The sequence below is a fragment of the Balearica regulorum genome, chromosome 3 (assembly GCF_011004875.1).
Source record: "Balearica regulorum gibbericeps isolate bBalReg1 chromosome 3, bBalReg1.pri, whole genome shotgun sequence".
Classification (NCBI taxonomy): Eukaryota; Metazoa; Chordata; class Aves; order Gruiformes; family Gruidae; genus Balearica; species Balearica regulorum.
In genome coordinates this window covers 97,652,988-97,670,253 of record NC_046186.1, presented here as the reverse complement: position 1 = coordinate 97,670,253, position 17,266 = coordinate 97,652,988, and the positions used below count along the sequence as shown (strand labels likewise).

Here is a 17,266-nt window from a genome sequence, read left to right as displayed (position 1 = left end):
GCCACCCACTTCCTCTCCCTCAAGCCCTAGCCCGGCCGGTCCCGGTAGCCGCTGGAGGCTCGGCGGCAAGTCCCCGCCAGCCAGGGCAGCGCTCCCCGCGCGCAGAGGGGGTCTGTGCGCTCCCGCCGCTTCGGCTCCAGGCGCTCCCCGCCGCCGTATGGCCGAAGATGCCGGCTGTCCGCGCCGCCCCGCCGCCGACAGGTGCGAGGCGAGCCGTGCGGGAGCGGCGAGAGCCCGCTGGCGGCTGCTCGGACAGGTAGGGGGAGCCCGTGGGCGGGAGGGGCTGCCGGGATGGCGGGGCGGGTTCGCGTCCCTTCCCGTTCCTCTGCGCAGGACTAGCGCAGTGCCTGAGGGAGTGGGCTCTGTCGCCGTTCGGAGTGCGGGTGTGGAATCCCGCCGCCGCTGGAGGCGTGCGGGAAGCCGAGCTGCTCGCACCCCTGACAGGAGATTGCGAGGAATAGTACGCTGGGGCTTGCAGAGAGGTTTGCAGTCCTCTTCCTGGAAAAAAAAGTAATAATGTATATATATACAGATACATACAAACACACGGCTTTTAAAAGTGTGCCTTCAATAGATCCCAAAAGCAGTCTGCCGGCTAAGGGGAGGAGGGCCGGTACCCCCTTGGCACCCCACAGCCTGAGGGCCCTAGCTTGGGATTTTCCGACACTGGCTAGACACCATTTCTGGATACTGCTGGAGTTGGTTATCGTAGCTGCTACCCAATTTCCACCCTTTGCCCCCCCTAAAGTGCCTTTCATGAGGTGCTGGGCTAAGACCCCACTCACCTGGCATGCAAAACTGCTCTTTACCTGCAGCTGCTGGCAGCCTGGTGAGTCATGGGGCCCGGCCTGGAGGAGGAAGAAGCAGCAGCAAGCAGGTACACCTGTGCTCTGGGTGAACAGCAGCTTGTCGCTTTGGCCTTCCATACTTTTTTTGACCCTTTAGGAGCCGTGCAAGGTTGGAAGGGATTCCTCTGTGGATAAGCAGATACGTAAAGGCTTAACACACGAATCAGTTTCGTTAGTTGTTATTATTATGGGAAGTGATATTTACCACCTAAGGTAAATGTTTAGTTTTGTGCGAATGGAGCTGCCCACCCCAAGCTCTCCCCAGAAGGCAGAGTGCCGGCAGTGGGGCTGATGGCAGCAGCTGGGTTGAAAGGGGCACCTGGCTGCAGTCAGGTAACTGGAGAGGCGTGGGGATGTTAATATTGACCTTTTCTTTGTATGTGTTTTTCATTTGTAAATTCCTCGGTCCTGTTCAACAGGACAAACTTCTGTTCTATTGTACTGTAAAGCAGGAAATGTCAAAGTCATTGGTGGGAATATCAGGTTTGTCTTTGTAGGTTTCTGTTCTAGCAGACTATGTAAACTGCGCTCTGCGGCTATACTAGTTGTTATTTCTTTTCAACATACTGCCTTTGGCATGTCCCTGACTCTTAAAGTCATAAGGAACTTTTCATAACAATTGAATTGGGGGGTTGTGGGGTGTGTGTAGGTATTTGGGGAGACGGCTTCTGTTTCTTCCTCAAACTACATGTATCTCTGGCCTTTTCCTCTGCAGATTCTCTGGGTTTTTCTATGTTCTTTAGCTTTTCTGTTGATTTTTATATGGTATGATGAGCAAGGATCAATTTAATCTTACTGGTACATCTGAAGTAAAAATCACTCTTTACTACAGTGTTGCTCAGATCTATCTATGGATTGGAAGAAGGTATCAACGTTCTTTAATATCCATTTTTAAAGGAGCACTGTCAAAGTGTTTCTTACAGTGCTTTTAAAAATGCTTTTCATACTGCTTATAATAACGCCTTATGCAAAATCAGTTCTGTGATGTGTTTATATATTGAATTTACTTTCATTCAATGCATACACAAATTGATTTGCTATGGTAAAGATGCTTGAATGTGTGCTTGCTGATTTAATTAAGAAAAAAGCCCTTTTATCAGGTATCCTACGAAGCTAGCATAAAGAACCAGGGGTCTGCATAATTTCCTATGTGTTTTTTATCAATAAAATTTACGTATGTACTGAGTTTGAAGTTTGGCAGTATTTTGAAACTTAGCTTGTCAGAATCAAGGAAAATAAGTTACATGTGCAGTGTGCATTTATAAATGACAAGTAAATTCTGTCAGGCTGTGTTTTGAGCTCTTTCAGTCTGTGCAATTGATGGCATTATCCAGTCTGTAGTCTTTAGCAGAGAAGTTAGAGGAATAGGCATAAACTAAGTTACTCCCTATAGAAAGTTTAATGAAGACTTGCCTGAAATCTGTAAGCTTTATATTTTTATCCTGCCTGTTACCTTCCTCTTGCTCTTCTTCTCACAGAAGTCTTGATCACCTGCTAATGTGCTTTAGCTTTCAGAATTGAAAAGTAAAAGCTAAAGTGAGGACAGGGCAGTTGCCTTTTTTTTTTCCCCTCAACACAAGAAGTTCTAAAACAATTTTTCTTTTCTTCCTGCTCCTCTCTCTGTGAAGAGTGCCTATATGTGCCAGATCTTTTTCCATGTTTTTGTTACTCTTGAGTTTGTAATTTGTTTACAGTTGAATAAACCAATTTGGTAAATAAAGTATTTGTAAAAATAAATAATGCACAGTCCTACTGACAATATTTAGAGATGGTGTAGTTACAGATTATGCTGTAGCTGATTATGTAGAAACTTTCTTGCATGTACAAAATAGTGTGTTCAGGTAAGTGCTGTAGAACTGAGCAGAGAGTTGTAGAATGTCAGCTGTTACTGAATTTGGCTTTTAGTGCAACTAGGCCATACACAATGAGATGGAAGAAATATAGGAAATTTCAAGCGACTGTCTTTCGCCTTATGTTTTATTGTTTGATTTTTTTTAAATTTTTTTTAAGTGATCAAACATCTTTAGGTTTTATCAGGATTCTTAATATTGCAATTAAATACCAAGGGGCCTGTAATTTAGATCTGTGGTAGTATTTTACTAGAATCTTTCTAAAACAGGAGACAGTGTGGTGATGCTTTCTGGCTTTTTTTTTTTTTAGATGTTAAAAGTGTTAATGAAGAAAGAATCACCTTAGACTTCTTTATTACTAGGTGAAGTTAGAGAGGAAAGAAAATGCGAGTTTGACAGAGGGAAAACCACAGGGTATCAGTGTGAGCTTGCATTGGGGTTTTTCGTTGTTGTTCTTGGAGTGTTTTTCTTTTAAGGAACCTAACTGTTGTAAGGGAATTTTTCATTACAGAACCTAAACTATTATTATTTATTAAGGTAATATTTGTATGTATGACTCATGTTCAAGCTCAGCATTTGTGTATGCCTATAAAGATCTTGTGCAGAAGACAGGGCCTTTCAGTACTAAAAGAAGACCTTGAAGAGAGTGAAACAAGGCTTCTGGTAGTTTTTAAAATAAAAATATGCAGAGAAAATTAGCTGAAAACTACTGAGGGATGAGATGAAGAGGCCACCAGCCCTAGCCAAAGAACAGTGGTGTCCAGTGATTCCTCCCCACCATAGGTCTACTCTGCCATCATTAAAAAGAAGAATTGTGTCCATTCTGCTGAGAAGCCTTTAGCTTGCTTTGATATTTAGCTGGTTTTATAGGTTCTTGGGACATGTTCATTTATAATGGCAGTCCGCAGGAAGTTAGGGAGCTTCACCTTCGTTGGAAGGACATTATGAAAACGGAGACTATCTTTCAACCTCTTCAAAACATTATTATGAGTTTAAATATGTCACCTTTTGGGTTTTGTCAGTGGATTATCCTATAGCAGCAGCATATCTCTGTAGGTTGTAACACAAATGTCATGCTTTTAGGAACTGACTTGAGGAAAAAAAGTAAATCCCTGTGTAAAAATGCAAAGTTAGGTATAAATAATATAACATACTCTTCCTTTGTGCTCTGTTTTCTCAGTTTTTAAAAGATTTGACCTGCTGTTGTAATTTTCAGATCTTAGACCTCTTGATTTTAGTTGGAGGCTGTAGGAGAAATTTTTTGAGTACTCAAATGCTCATGAAATTTTCTGTTAACTCAGAGAATGCATTTTACAGAGCGGCTAGAAGGTGTCTCTGTAGAGAAAAACCTTGAAAACAGAAAAGTGTTGTCACTGCTGGAATTTTTTTTTTTTCCTGTTAGTAATGGCTTGCCTTTGCTTTAAAAAAAAAAGCTGTAAAACAATACACTTTTATGAAAATTAGATCTTGGTGGTTTTCTTTAGTTGTCAAGTTGGTCTGGTTTGTTTCCAGGCATGCTGATATTATACAAAGGTCTTAATTCTGCTAGTCTTTTAATATGGTTCTCCTGGTTTGCTATTTTTGCAATTTCCTTCATGTGTGTATTTTTCCCATGTGTTACAGAAGTAGAAGAAATAATGTGGACAGCAAACAGCCATTTTTAATACTTTGATGAAAATGCCTGTGCCTTTCATATGCTGAAACCTGCCAATGAAAATAGATCCAAAAGCAGAAAGCCTGATGCAGCAGACCTACTGCTAGAAACTAAGAGCATAGCAAATACAATTGTTCTGCTCACATATGTAGTATTTCCAAGTATTCTGCAAAATAATAGGTTATGGCACCAAATTGTAAGGCTGTTGGATGTGAGTGCATTTCCAGTTAAAGCATGGTTGACAAAGGTTGGATGCAGCAAAAAAAAGAATAAATCTATGACCCTTTATTTTGTTGTACACATCCTATATGGAAAGCTTCCACTTCAAGTTGCGTAATTCTGGACAGCCACTTCCATAGGACTTCAGTTTTAGCTCTGGTTGGCACGAAAATTAAATTGTGATACTGTCCTACTCAGTAAAGGATTCTTTGTAGCTCTATTTATAGTGATGAGTTTATTTTCTGCTCCCTTTTTTTTTTTTTTTTCATTTCCGTGGACTGCTTATGCACCTTCATTTAAAAAATGCAATGAAAATTATTTATGTATTCCATCCAACATTAGGAGAAAGAAGTTAAACCCAGGACATCTCTCTTTCCACATCACTGACCTAAAGGATAAGCCTTTTTGGTAGGGAAACGCTAGTTGTCTTCTGTGCAGCAATACAGCTCAAACGGACTGGGTGCCGGGTTTTCCTGTACAGAGGAGTTGATACCTCACTCCCTGAAGACATGGTTGAGTGCAGCCAACTATGCAGGACAGAGCATCCATGTTTTCACTTTCCTGAACAAGAGTTTTAATCATTTAGCTATTACATAAAATGCAAATGGGAACATTCTGCTTCTGCCACTGCTTTGAATTCTTCAGTCTCTGAGCGCTGAACATGGTGCTGTCAGTGTGTTTTGGGGATCATGTCAAAGTTGGCTAATGTATCAGTCCCCTTACGGGGCCCTGGTAGGGGAATATGCAGTTGTGGCATCTGAATGTGTGGGGCCTGGGATAGGTAGCAAGTTTGGCAGCAGTTCTGCAAGTGTGCAGCAGTAGACTTCTAAGTTAGGAAGTAGTCTACCTGGTAAATACATATCACTCAGATTTTTTTAATCTATAGGGACAGTGAGTGGCACAGAAAGTTTCACACTGGTGGTGGGAGGATAGGGAAGAACCCAGTCTGCCCCTCAACTTCTGGCATGGGTTTGCTGGAACGGGAATTAAAAAAGCAACTTTGTGTACTTATGAACACAGTTCATATGCTTTACAGTTATTGAGATAAAATATATATAGAGAGATACATAATAAATTCATAACCTATTCTCTTGACCCCTACCATCAATACCACTATTATTTTCCAGGCTTGACATACTTGGACTAGGTGCTCATAGCTATTAGCTAATAGCATAGCTATTATGGTTGATTCCAGACTTGTCTCTTCAGTTAAATAAGCCTGTGTTTGTTCTTTTTTTGGAAAGTTTTATTCTTAATGTTTAATTTGTTCTGTATTTCAAAGGTTCTGAAGAAAAAACACTTGAAAGATGTGCATCTCCAACAAGTGTCTGTAAGAAGGTTCACATCGTTCAATCTCTTTGCAATAGAAGACCAGAATACTGAAGAGGAAACTGGGACCTGGGTTCAGTATAAAAGCATCTTTTATCCTGAGTATAGTGTGTCCTTAAGGTAACCATCATTTAAGTTTTAAGTACTTCCTAAGATCTTGTACAGGCCTCAAATATAAAGTTATTCTTCCAGTTAGTCATTCTTCCAGTGTTTTGTATAACTAGGGCATGGTTTACAAATAAACTGTTAGATGTTATTTTTAGTTGTTTGTTACAGTAAACAGTTTGTCTGTTTTTTTTTCTGGTACATTTCATTGAAGTGGCAGCACTTGAATGAAAATATCGATGACTGTACCTTTAACAAAATGCAAATATTAACATTTATTTTATATTTCTAATAGCTTTCTGTTTTGACATTTTTCACATATAAATAGGATGTAAAAATCTGAACAGCTTTACTTGTAATCTTAATAAAATTTTAATGACATGATGTTATTCATTAGTTCTAAAAGCTTTTTGGTAGTGATTTATATTTTATTCAGTTTTCTTCCTAATAGTTCTTGTAAAACTCAATGATAATTTGGAAGTCAATTTGCAAAACAAAAGAAAAAATTTCCTCTTCTTACAGAAATGGTTTATGGCTAATGAAGAAATATGTTTTATATTAGAGCAGGTAAAACATGAAGATATCTGCATTAAAAAAAAAAAGCACACAAAACTAAAAATGCCCCGAACTGCCCTTCAAAAAAACATCTGAAGGAATGTTAATGAACTCTCAGTAGCTTTAGCAAAACAGAAAAACGTATAGCTCCCATTCATTACTATTTGGGTTTTTGTTTGGTTTGGTTTTTTTCCTTTCCTCCTGCTTTGGTTTCCTTTTCCTTGTTCAGTTTTGTACATATCTATGACTTGGTTTTGTCTCAACAGGTATCATTGCAACAGTAACTTAAACATCCCTGAATCAATGCTTGTCTTGCAGCCCCTAATTAGCCCTGCTGAGGGTGTAAATCTTGCATTCTGTGCACAGCAGAGGATATTCTGGAGAGCCTGAATCATCAAAATTGTAAAGTGCATTTTTACTTAACTGTGACCTTTAATTTAAAGTCAATCTTAGAAACTAAGATCTAACACAAACAAGTGACCACCATTAAGTGACATTTTTGCAAGATTATAAAACAAAACAACAAGGAAAACCCAAACCAAAACAAAAAGCCACAAACCAGCCAACCAAAACCCCAACCCCACAACACTATATGCAGGTTGCCTTAAATTTGCAGCTGGGTGAAAAGTCAAATACAAAATTGTTTAGAGCTTTATAAAGCCTTAATTTTCCATTTTCTAAGCTTATACTTATTGATGCTGGAAGACTTCAGAAGAAAAGTTTTCCATTTGAAAATACTGCCTATTTATAATACAAGTTGGAACAGCGTTTTTTTCTGTGTATGGACTTTTCCAGTGAGCTGTGAGGGTATGCTATAGATTCATCCAGATGCTCATAGTCTACCTAATCTCTTCGTGCAGTGTGTCTGTTTCCTGGTTTTAGATCTTCAGAGGCGTGCTGTTGTCATGGGTTTCAGCTGGGATAGAATTAATTTTCACAAGAAGCTGGGAGGAGTCACAGCCAGGACAGCTGACCCAAACTAGCCAAAGAGATATCCCGTACCATATGATGTCATGTTTATTATATAAGGGGGGCTGGCCAGGGAGGAGGGGTCGCTGCTCAGAGACAGGCTGGGCATTGGGCTCTGGGCGGTGAGCAAATTGCACTGTGTATCACTTGCTTTGTATATTCTTTTATAAGTATTGTTATTTTCTTCTCCCTCTGCTGTCATTAAACTGTCCTTATCCTAACCCCTGAGTTTTACCTTTTTCTTCCGATTGTCCTCTCCATCCCACCAAGATGGGGGGGAGGAGTGAGCAAGCAGCCACATAGTGCTTAGCTGCTGGCTGGGGCTAAACCATGACAGTCCTTTTTGGTACCCAACATGGGGCTTGAAGGGCTGAGATAATGACAGATCTGACCAGAGTGTGTTAAAACAAATTTGTTATACACATTTATTATTTTAGTTAAATAGTCGCTGATCACAACAGTGTTATGTTTGTTCACGTGCTTGTGTTATGTAAATCCTTACTTGCCTTACAGTTTTTAAGAATTTAGAATACCCTTGGGATGTTCAAGCCAGCATGTTCCTATTGCTATGTCTCCTGAATACATTCTAGGTCTTGTTTAGGGTTACAAAAAATTGTTTTATGAATTCCACCCAGAGATCTGCCGCAAGGCTGCATAGTCATGGGTGGCATGGCATGTGGGAGAATATGGGCAGGTACCTAGAGAACTTCTCACCTCCAGTGGTTTGGAACTTCACTGCTAAATACAGGACCCTGATAAAGTGATAGAATATTTGAAAGGAAAATGCCGTGGCTATTCCAAAGAGGCACAATTTACCGTGCTGCACTGGGCCCTGGCCAGTATCTGTCAAGCACTGCTCGATATTAGGCAGCACCCTCAGGGGGAGGAGAGGGAAATCAGACCAACAGGCACTGCAGCTACTCAAACCCTGGTGGACAGGCACTACAGGTGAACAAAAAAACAACCTGTGCTGGTATCAGTCACCCCTATACACAAGAAGAAATACACAAAAAAAAATCGGTTCGCTTAGTAAGGATGACAATGAACCAGGACCATCATGAGAACAGGAGGAAAAGGCAGAACCAGAGGTAATCACCCGATCCCTATCCCTGAGTGAGCTGCGAGATATGTGAAAAGATTTCAGCCACCATCCAGGCCAGCACATTGTTACCTGTCTACTCCAATGCTGGGTAACGGGGCCAGTAGTCTGGAATTACAGGGTAGGGAAGCCAGGCAGTTGGGATCCCTGTTCAGGGAAGGGGACACTGACAAGGCAATTGGGGAAAAAAAGTCACAAGCCCTCAGCCTCTGGAGGTGACTTCTGTCAGGCATGAGAGAAGGGTATTCCTTCAGTGAAGATGATTATGTTATCCAGGCAAGCGGACCATCATGGAGAGAGGTATCCAGTACCTAAGGGAATTAGCCATGCAGGAGATGATTTATTGAGTCAGACAACATGCAGTTGCCTACAGATCCTGATGAAGTCCAATGCACATGACCCGTGTGAAGGAAGTTTGTACAGAGCACACCATCGTTGTATGCCAACTCACTGGCAGTAATGGACTGGAAAGACAAAGGGGCACTGATGGTGGATGAAGTGGCTGGCTGGCTCCAGCAATACGAAGAAAGTCTCTCTTCTTCCCTTGTCTGGGCTGTGGAGAAACTGTCCTGGAAGGTCCAGCAACTCAAAGAGAATATATCCTACTCCCCATCTGTACGGACGAGTATCTCAGCTATTAGGAGTAAGTGTTCCTCTGCTCAAGAGAGAGGATATAGAGGGTACCCTGTGGTTTTACCTACGTGACCGTGGAGAGGACATGAGAAAGTGGGATGGAAAAACCTACCTTGACCCCAGAGGCATGAGTATGTGAGTTGCAAGGAAAAACAATCACAAAAGGGGATTCTTCCAGGAAAAATGCCGCTCCAATTTCCAGTGGGAAGTCCCCCAAATCAAGTGGAAGGCCTACTCGTACTTATGATCCTCTCGAAGGGACTTCTAAGTCATTTTTACAAGAAGTGAGTAATGAATATGATGAGCAGGATTAGAGGGTCCCTGCGTCCAGCCAAGTGGAGGAAAGGGACAACTGGGTTTACTGGACTGTGTGGATCTGATGGCCTGGCACATTGGATCCACGAGAGTATAGGGCTCTAGTGGACACCAGTGCACAGTGTACCCTAATGCCATCAAGGTGTAAAGGGGCAGAACCCATCTGTATTTCTGGAGTGACAGGAGGTTCCCAACAGCTAACTGTACTGGAGGCTCAAGCGCCCCACTGTGACTGGCCCAGAGGCTCCGTGCATCCTTGGCGCAGACTGCCTCAGGATAGGATATTTTGAGGACCCAAAAGGGTACTGGTGGGCTTTTGGCATAGCTGCCTTGGAGACAGAGGAAATTAAACAGTTGTCTACTTTGCCCAGTCTCTCGGAGGACCCTTCTGTTGTGGGGTTGCTGAGGGTCTAAGAACAACAAGTGCCAATCGCTACCACAATGGTGCACCGGTGGCAATATCACACCAACTGAGACTCCCTGGTTCCCATCCATAAGCTGATTCATCAGCTGGAGAGCCAAGGAGTGATCAGCAGAACTCACTCACCCTTTAACAGTCCCATATGGCCAATGTGAAAGTCTAATGGAGTGTGGAGACTGACAGTAGACTATGGTGGCCTGAATGAAGTCATACTGCCGATGAGTGCTGCCATGCCGGACGTGCTGGAACTTCAATATGAACTGGAGTCAAAGGCAGCCAAGTGGTATACCACAACTGATATTGCTAATGCATTTTTTTCAATCCCTTTGGCAGCAGAGTGCAGGCCACAGTTTACTTTCACTTGGAGGGGCATCCAGTACACCTGGAATCGACTGCCCCAGGGGTGGAAACACAGCCCCACCATTTGCCATGGACTGATTCAGACTGCACTGGAACAGGGTGAAGCTCTGGAGCAACTGCAGTACCTTGACAACATCATTGTGTGGGGCAGCGCAGCGGAAGAAGTTTTTGAGAAAGGGAAGAAAATAGTCCAAATCCTTCTGAAAGCCTGTTTTGCCATAGAATGAAGTAAGACCAAGGGACCTGCACAGGACATCCAATTTTTAGGAACAAAATAGCAAGATGGACGTCATCAGATCCCAGCAGATGTGATCAACAAAACAGCAGCTATGTCTCCACTGACTAGCAAAAAGGAAACACGAGCTTTCTTAGGCATTGTGGGTTTTTGGAGGATGCATATTCCAAATTACAGTCTAATTGTAAACCCTTTCTCTCAGGTGGCCTGGAAGAAGAACAGTTTCAAATGGGGCCCTGAGCAACAGCAAGCCTTTGAACAAATTAAACAGGAAATTGTCAATGCAGTAGCCCTTGGGCTAGTCCAGCCAGGACCAGGTGTAAAAAAAAGTGTTCTGCACCGCAGCAGGGGAGAATGGCCCTACCTGGAGTCTCTGGCAGAAAGCACCAGGGGAGACTCGAGGTCAGACCCTGGGGTTTTGGAGTTGGGGATACAGATGATCCAAGGATGCTATACTCCAACTGAAAAAAGAGGTATTGGCAGCGTATGAAGGGGTTTGTACCTGCTTTCGAGGTGGTTGGTACTGAAGCACAGCTCCTCTTAGTACCTCATCCAGCCTAGCGCTGGCAGTCATTCAAAGGGAGGATCCCTTCTGTACATCATGACAGGGATGCTATGTGGAATAAAAGGGTCGCACTGATCACATAAGGGGCTTGAATAGGATATCCCATTTGCCCAGGAATTCTGGAAGCAATCATGGACTGTCCAGAAGGCAAAGATTTCAGGATATTGCCAGAGGAGGAGGTGATGCGTGCTGAAGAGGCCCCGCCATATAATAAACTGCCAGAAAATGAGAAGCAATATGTTCACTCATGGGTCCTGTCACATTGTGAGAAAGCATCGGAGGTGGAAGGCTGCTGTACGGAGTCCTATATGACAAGTTGCAGAAGCTGCTGAAGGAGAAGGTGAATTCAGCCAGTTTGCAGAAGTGAAGGCCATCCACTTGGCTTTCAGTATTGCTGAATGAGGAAAATGGCCAGTGCTCTACCTCTATACTGACTCATGGATGGTGGCAAATGCCCTGTGGGGGTGGTTGCAGCAATGGGAGCAGAGCAACTGGCAGCGCAGAGGCAAACCCATCTGGGCTGCTGCATGGTGGCAAGATATTGCTGCCTGGCTAGAGAAGCTGGTTGTAAAACTACATCACATAGACGCCCACATATGCAAGAGTTCGGCCACTGAGAAACATCTAAACAACCAGCAGGTGGATCAGGCTGCTAAGATTGAAGTGGCTTGGCTGGATTTGGACTGGCAACATAAGGGTGAATTATTTATAGCTCATGGAGATGGCCCATGACATCTCCAGCCATCAAGGAAGAGATGCAACATATAGCTGGGCTCGTGACTGAGGGGCAGACTTGACCATGAATGCTATCTCACAGGTTATCCGTCAATGTGAAACATGTGCTGCAATCAAGTAAGCCAGGTGGTTAAAGCCTCTGTTATGGAGAATGGTGGCTGAAATATAAATATGGAGAGGCCTGGCAGATTGATTATATCACAGTCCCACAAACCTGCCAAGGCAAGCGCCACGTGCTTACAATGGTGGAAGCAACCACTGGATGGCTGGAAACAGGTTCTGTGCCCCACTGTAGTGCACATGAAGAGTATGTTGGGGAAGACAGTCGGGGTTAGCCCTGCCTCGGGCAAAGGCAAACCCATCCATGGGATTGCTTTTGCTCAAGGACTTGGGTGCACTTGGTGGGTGATGTGGAAGGATGGGGCAGTCTGATGTGTACCTCAGGGGGATTCGATTTTGGGTGACAATAGCCAATAAATTAAATTGTATGATGTTAATTGCTAAATAACCCTGGGAATGGCCTAAGGGAATTATATCTGTGTGTGCGTATATATATATGTATCTCAAAGACAGGAAGAGTGGTGGTGATTAATTGAACAGTGTAGGATCTGGGCATGACGTAGATGGTATAGAATAAGAGGTGGAAAATGTCCTTGGTTTTGTCAGGGTTAGAGTTAATTTTCACAAGAAGGTGGGAAGGCCACAGCCAAGACACCTGGCCCAAACTAGCAAAAGGGGTATTCCATACCACGTGATCTCGTGCTCAGTATATAAGGGGGGGGAGCTGGCCGGGGAAGGGGGATCGCTGCTTGGGGATGGGCTGGGCATCAGATTCTGGGCAGAGAGCAACTAGCATTGTGTATCACTTGCCTTGTATATTCTTTTACTAGTGGTGGTGGTGTTATTTTCCTCTTCCTTTGCTGTCCTAATAAACTGCTCTTATCCCAGCCCACGAGTTTTACCTTTTTCTTCTGATTCTTCTCCCCATGCCACCAAGAGGGAGGAAGGAGTGAGCAAGCGGCCGCGTGGTGTTTAGCTGCCAGCTGGGGCTAAACCATGACAACTGGTAATAGGAAATGTAAGGTGTTTAAGTAGAATTTAGGCTGAGCAAGTCTGCAGCCCTTTATGCTGCAGTCCCGGACTTCTTCATTCAGTTTCCTTAGTCCACGACTGTGTTTTGCAACATTTGGTGTCACTTCTTTGATTTACTATTTACTGGAGTTTTAAGGTAGGAGGTGAGCTAGGGTTCACCTGTGCCAGCAGTACAAAAGCCAAGGGAATGTCAGGCTGATCTTGCTCTGACATTTGTGTGCTTCTGTTTCCATCACTTCCCACGTCATCATTTTATTCAATATTTTTTATTTGGCTAATAGTAGCTTCATTAATAGGACTCAGCTCAAACTGTAGACTGTGAACAAGCATGTTTGTTCATGCATGATTTTATTATTGGTGATCATTACATAGTGTGCTAAGTATGGAGATTTCGGTTTTACCTTTCATGTTCCTCTGAGCTTAGCCGATGGGAATGTACAGTTTCTGTGCTGGAGCAAGCTCACATTGGGTTTCAAAAACTGTATATTGAGGAGAATAAGGAGATTATTTTTTCCCTGTATTTTTTCCTTTCTAGAAGATGCTCAGTGGTCTAGGAATAGTGATCAGAACTTACACTTCTGTATTAAAATGTTTTCTCTCTATATTGAAGCAGTGGCAATCGATAGCATATACTTATTATTTCAGAATGTTGCAGGATGGTGAAGAAGGGAAAGAGAAAATATTGTATATTTTGCCAGGGACAAAGTATAAATACCTGCAAGAAAATCCACTTTACATTAAGTTTGTATTAAATAAAGTTTCTTCCCTGTTTTTGCAGAAGCAGTAATTTAAGAGAGTAAATGTAAGAGAGTTTAACCTACATAACAGCAACGGTTCTCCTCACTGAAACTTGCATATCTAGAAAAGAAATCTTGGAGTAAGCATTCCTGGATCTTTGAGAACTGATCATGTCTTGGAAACTTAAGGATCTTCTGTATGTCTGACAGTCTTCCCTTCATTTTTCTCCTCCCATTGGCAAAATATTAATTATCATCATTTTCATCAATAGAAACAATTTTAACAAGATAACAAGAGCATATTATTAGCATATTATTAACAATAACATCAGTCAGGCAAACCCAGAACAGTGTGCTTGAGTAGGAGAGCCTTTTTATATATCTTTTTGTCAGGAAAAAAATGTTACTGTGGCCCCTCTAAAACATTGACAAAAGTGCTTTAGAATTTTCATCTACATATGTTTTCCTTATGCATTAACATCTTCTTGGGAAAGCTCATTGCATATGTTGGATGTTAAAAGGGTTGTCAGCTAGTATCTTGACAGGACTAAATACGTAAGAAAGTTCATAAGGTTGTTACTGGCTTTTGGCAAAGAGTATAAAGGTCAAGCTATATCAGTTCAAGGGCTATCAAAACTGATCAAATTGTATATTCAGATATGCTATGACCTAGCTGGAATTACTGCTCTAGAGGGATGTGGGGATCAGTTTGTTAGGCAAATAGAAGCTTTGTTAGGAACTACCAGTGCAAGCTTTTCTGAACTTCTCAATGCAGCTTGTTTTAATAAGCTGCTATTTTTCTAACCAAATTCAGGCTAGATTCACATTTGGGAAAGAAGATCTTATGCCTTGTTTTTTTGTCACTAGTTTGTCTTTAGAATCATTCTTAATAACAAATTTTCCAAAGCAGGAAGGCAGAAGCACCAATATAAGGCAATTTTTGCTTAAAAAAATTAAGCTGGATTTATGTGCCATTTTGACTAGATTCTTGAAGTGACAATGTCATTGACTCATTTTAAAAATCCCCATAACTCTTCTGGTTAAACTGTGATCTCTAGTGTGCTTAATTAAATGTAGGTTCTGTCGTGGTTTTACCCCAGCCGGCAGCTGAGTACCACGCAGCCGCTCGTTCACTCCCCCCCATCGGGATGGGAAAGCGAATTGGAAGAGTTAAAGTGAGAAAACTCGTGGGTTGAGATAAAGACAGTTTAATAGGTAAAGCAAAAGCCGCGCGCACAAGCAAAGCAAAGCAAGGAATTCATTCACCACTTCCCATGGGCAGGCAGGTGTTCAGCCATCTCCAGGAAAGCAGGGCTCTGTCACGCGTAATGGTTACTTGGGAAGACAAACGCCATTGCTCCGAACGCCGTCACCCCCGCCCCTCTCTTCCTCCAAGCTCCTTATAAACTGAGCATGACGTCATATAGTATGGAATACCCCTTTGGTCAGTTTGGGTCACCTGTCCTGTCTGTGTCTCCTCCCAACTTCTTGTCCACCCCCAGCCATCCCGCTGGCAGGGCAGTGCAAGAAGCAGAAAAGGCCTTGGCCCCGTGTAAACACTGCTCAACAATAAGTCCATAGAACAAAAACATCTCTATATTATCAATGCTGTCTCCACCACAAATCCAAAACATATCCCCACACTAGCTACTATGACGAAAAATCAATCCTCTCAGCTGAAACCAGGACAGTTCACAATACATGGTGGAAGGTGGCGTCTTGGATTTGTACTGTATTTGGTGCTCCTACACTCTACATCCTTGTCTTGATGATATGATGGGTGGCTACATATGTGAAATTGTTCTCTAATGTTGTTTGCAATTAGTGTTAGTTAAAAAATAAATCCCTAAACTGGCAGGAGGTCAGCCTGGGAATCAGGCTGAATGTTTATGGCAGTTTAATGTGGAGAATGTAGACATATTCAGTCCAAGCTGGAATCTTGCTGCAGTTTTCACATTCAGATTTGGATACAGTAAAGTGATTAATCTAGGCTGCAGGTGAAAAATAAAAACCTCATTTTGAGAGAAATTTCTTGCAAGCTTGAAGTGGAAAAAGTTATCTTTAATTACAGATATTATCTGGCCTTCTCGGTCTTTTCTACATTAAAAATATGTTTTTATTCATAAAACTTTCATGTTTGTTTGTTAGCTTTCTTCAAGTTCTTTTTAACTTTGGAGGTATTTCACTTTGCTGTTAAAATAATGCATGTGCTAAATACTTGTTGGTGATAGGAAGAAGATATATATTAAGTAGAGGCATTTTAAAATGTTTATTTAATATTGCATTTTTAAATCCTTCTATTCTTAGGAATGTGCTTTTACATTTAAATTTTGTATGAGTAGTTTTAGCAATGAAGTGATTATAGATCATAAAGATGCGGTGTCTCAGTGTGGAGATGGTGTCTGTCTTAGACAGGAAAATTATTCTTTTTATTAGAGTTAAAAAAGGAGCAATCAATATCAAATTTTCTATTTCAGAATATGGATTTACTTTAAAATTGTAGGCTCATTGTAAGCAATTAGAGAAGAATAAGTTATTTCTGTGGTAAAATATTTTCCATTGATCAGTCATTTGATGTTTCAAATACTAAAATGCAGAACTGAAAAGAACTATGTCAGCAGCTTACAGGAAGGGTTAAATCTTTGTAAAGAGTGTTAAGTGTTCTTTGCAAGATATCATGCCTTTATTCTTAATACGAATAAACCTTTAGATAAAAATATGAAAGAAATTATTAGATTATTCTAGACCTTTGGGTTAGAAATGAGAGGCATGTTATTTGTGTGACAAGTGGTATGTTAGAAGATGGTTTAGGAGTGAATTCCATTGGCCATTCCTATAGGATAATTCTGCTAATAACATTTTGAAGTTTTAATGAATTTTTATTTTAGAGATAGACATAAAAAACTGAAGGGAAGCAGATTTCAAGGAATATTGCCTACTCCTTATGGACAATTTGTGTGAATATGATAAACTTACTTCCATTTATTGCGTGCCAAGAGACAACGTGTGGATTTAGCAGCATAAAGGCTTGGCTGCAGGAGGAGGAAATTGAGGAGAGAGATAAAAAGTGATTTCGTAACGTACTACGTTCATTCACTGATGAAACTAAGACTGTTCCATCATAGTACCCAACATGTGTGTATCTGTAAAAAGACTTTGTAGTGTTTTGGTTTATTACCATATTAAGCAGAGATCTTAAACTGGAGTGAAAGAGGAGTTTATCTTGTTTTGCTATACTCTGGCCTCCAAAAAAAGCATTTGATCAGATAGCAGTTTGCAGATAATTCTGAGATTCTTACTGCGCTGCAATCACAATTGATGGTGACACTTGCCAAGCCTTTTTGTAAAGTACCTTTAGCGATAACTTTTTTACCCTTATCCTGTCTTTCATTTTCCACAAAGATTGTAGTTTTATTTTGTATCCAGATGATGTGTTGTCTTTTTTTGTCTTTTAAGTATTATATAGAAATGTAGTCTATTTTAGGTTTTGTAGGTTTTTTAAGTTTACTATATGTATTTAATTATTTGTGTTACTTTTCCTCATT

The 17,266-nt window shown here is 41.5% G+C and overlaps 1 protein-coding gene across 1 annotated transcript in view; it reads left to right on the top strand.

Annotated features, from left to right (window-relative positions):
• The first annotated feature begins 125 nt into the window (after positions 1-125).
• CAMKMT (calmodulin-lysine N-methyltransferase) overlaps positions 126-17,266 on the top strand; it is a 225,839-nt gene continuing 208,698 nt past the window's right edge. The window contains exons 1-2 of the mRNA XM_075749116.1: positions 126-256; positions 5,854-6,020. Of these exons, the coding sequence (XP_075605231.1) occupies positions 158-256; positions 5,854-6,020 (266 nt within the window). The 5' untranslated portion in view covers positions 126-157. The remainder of the gene's footprint in view (positions 257-5,853; positions 6,021-17,266) is intronic.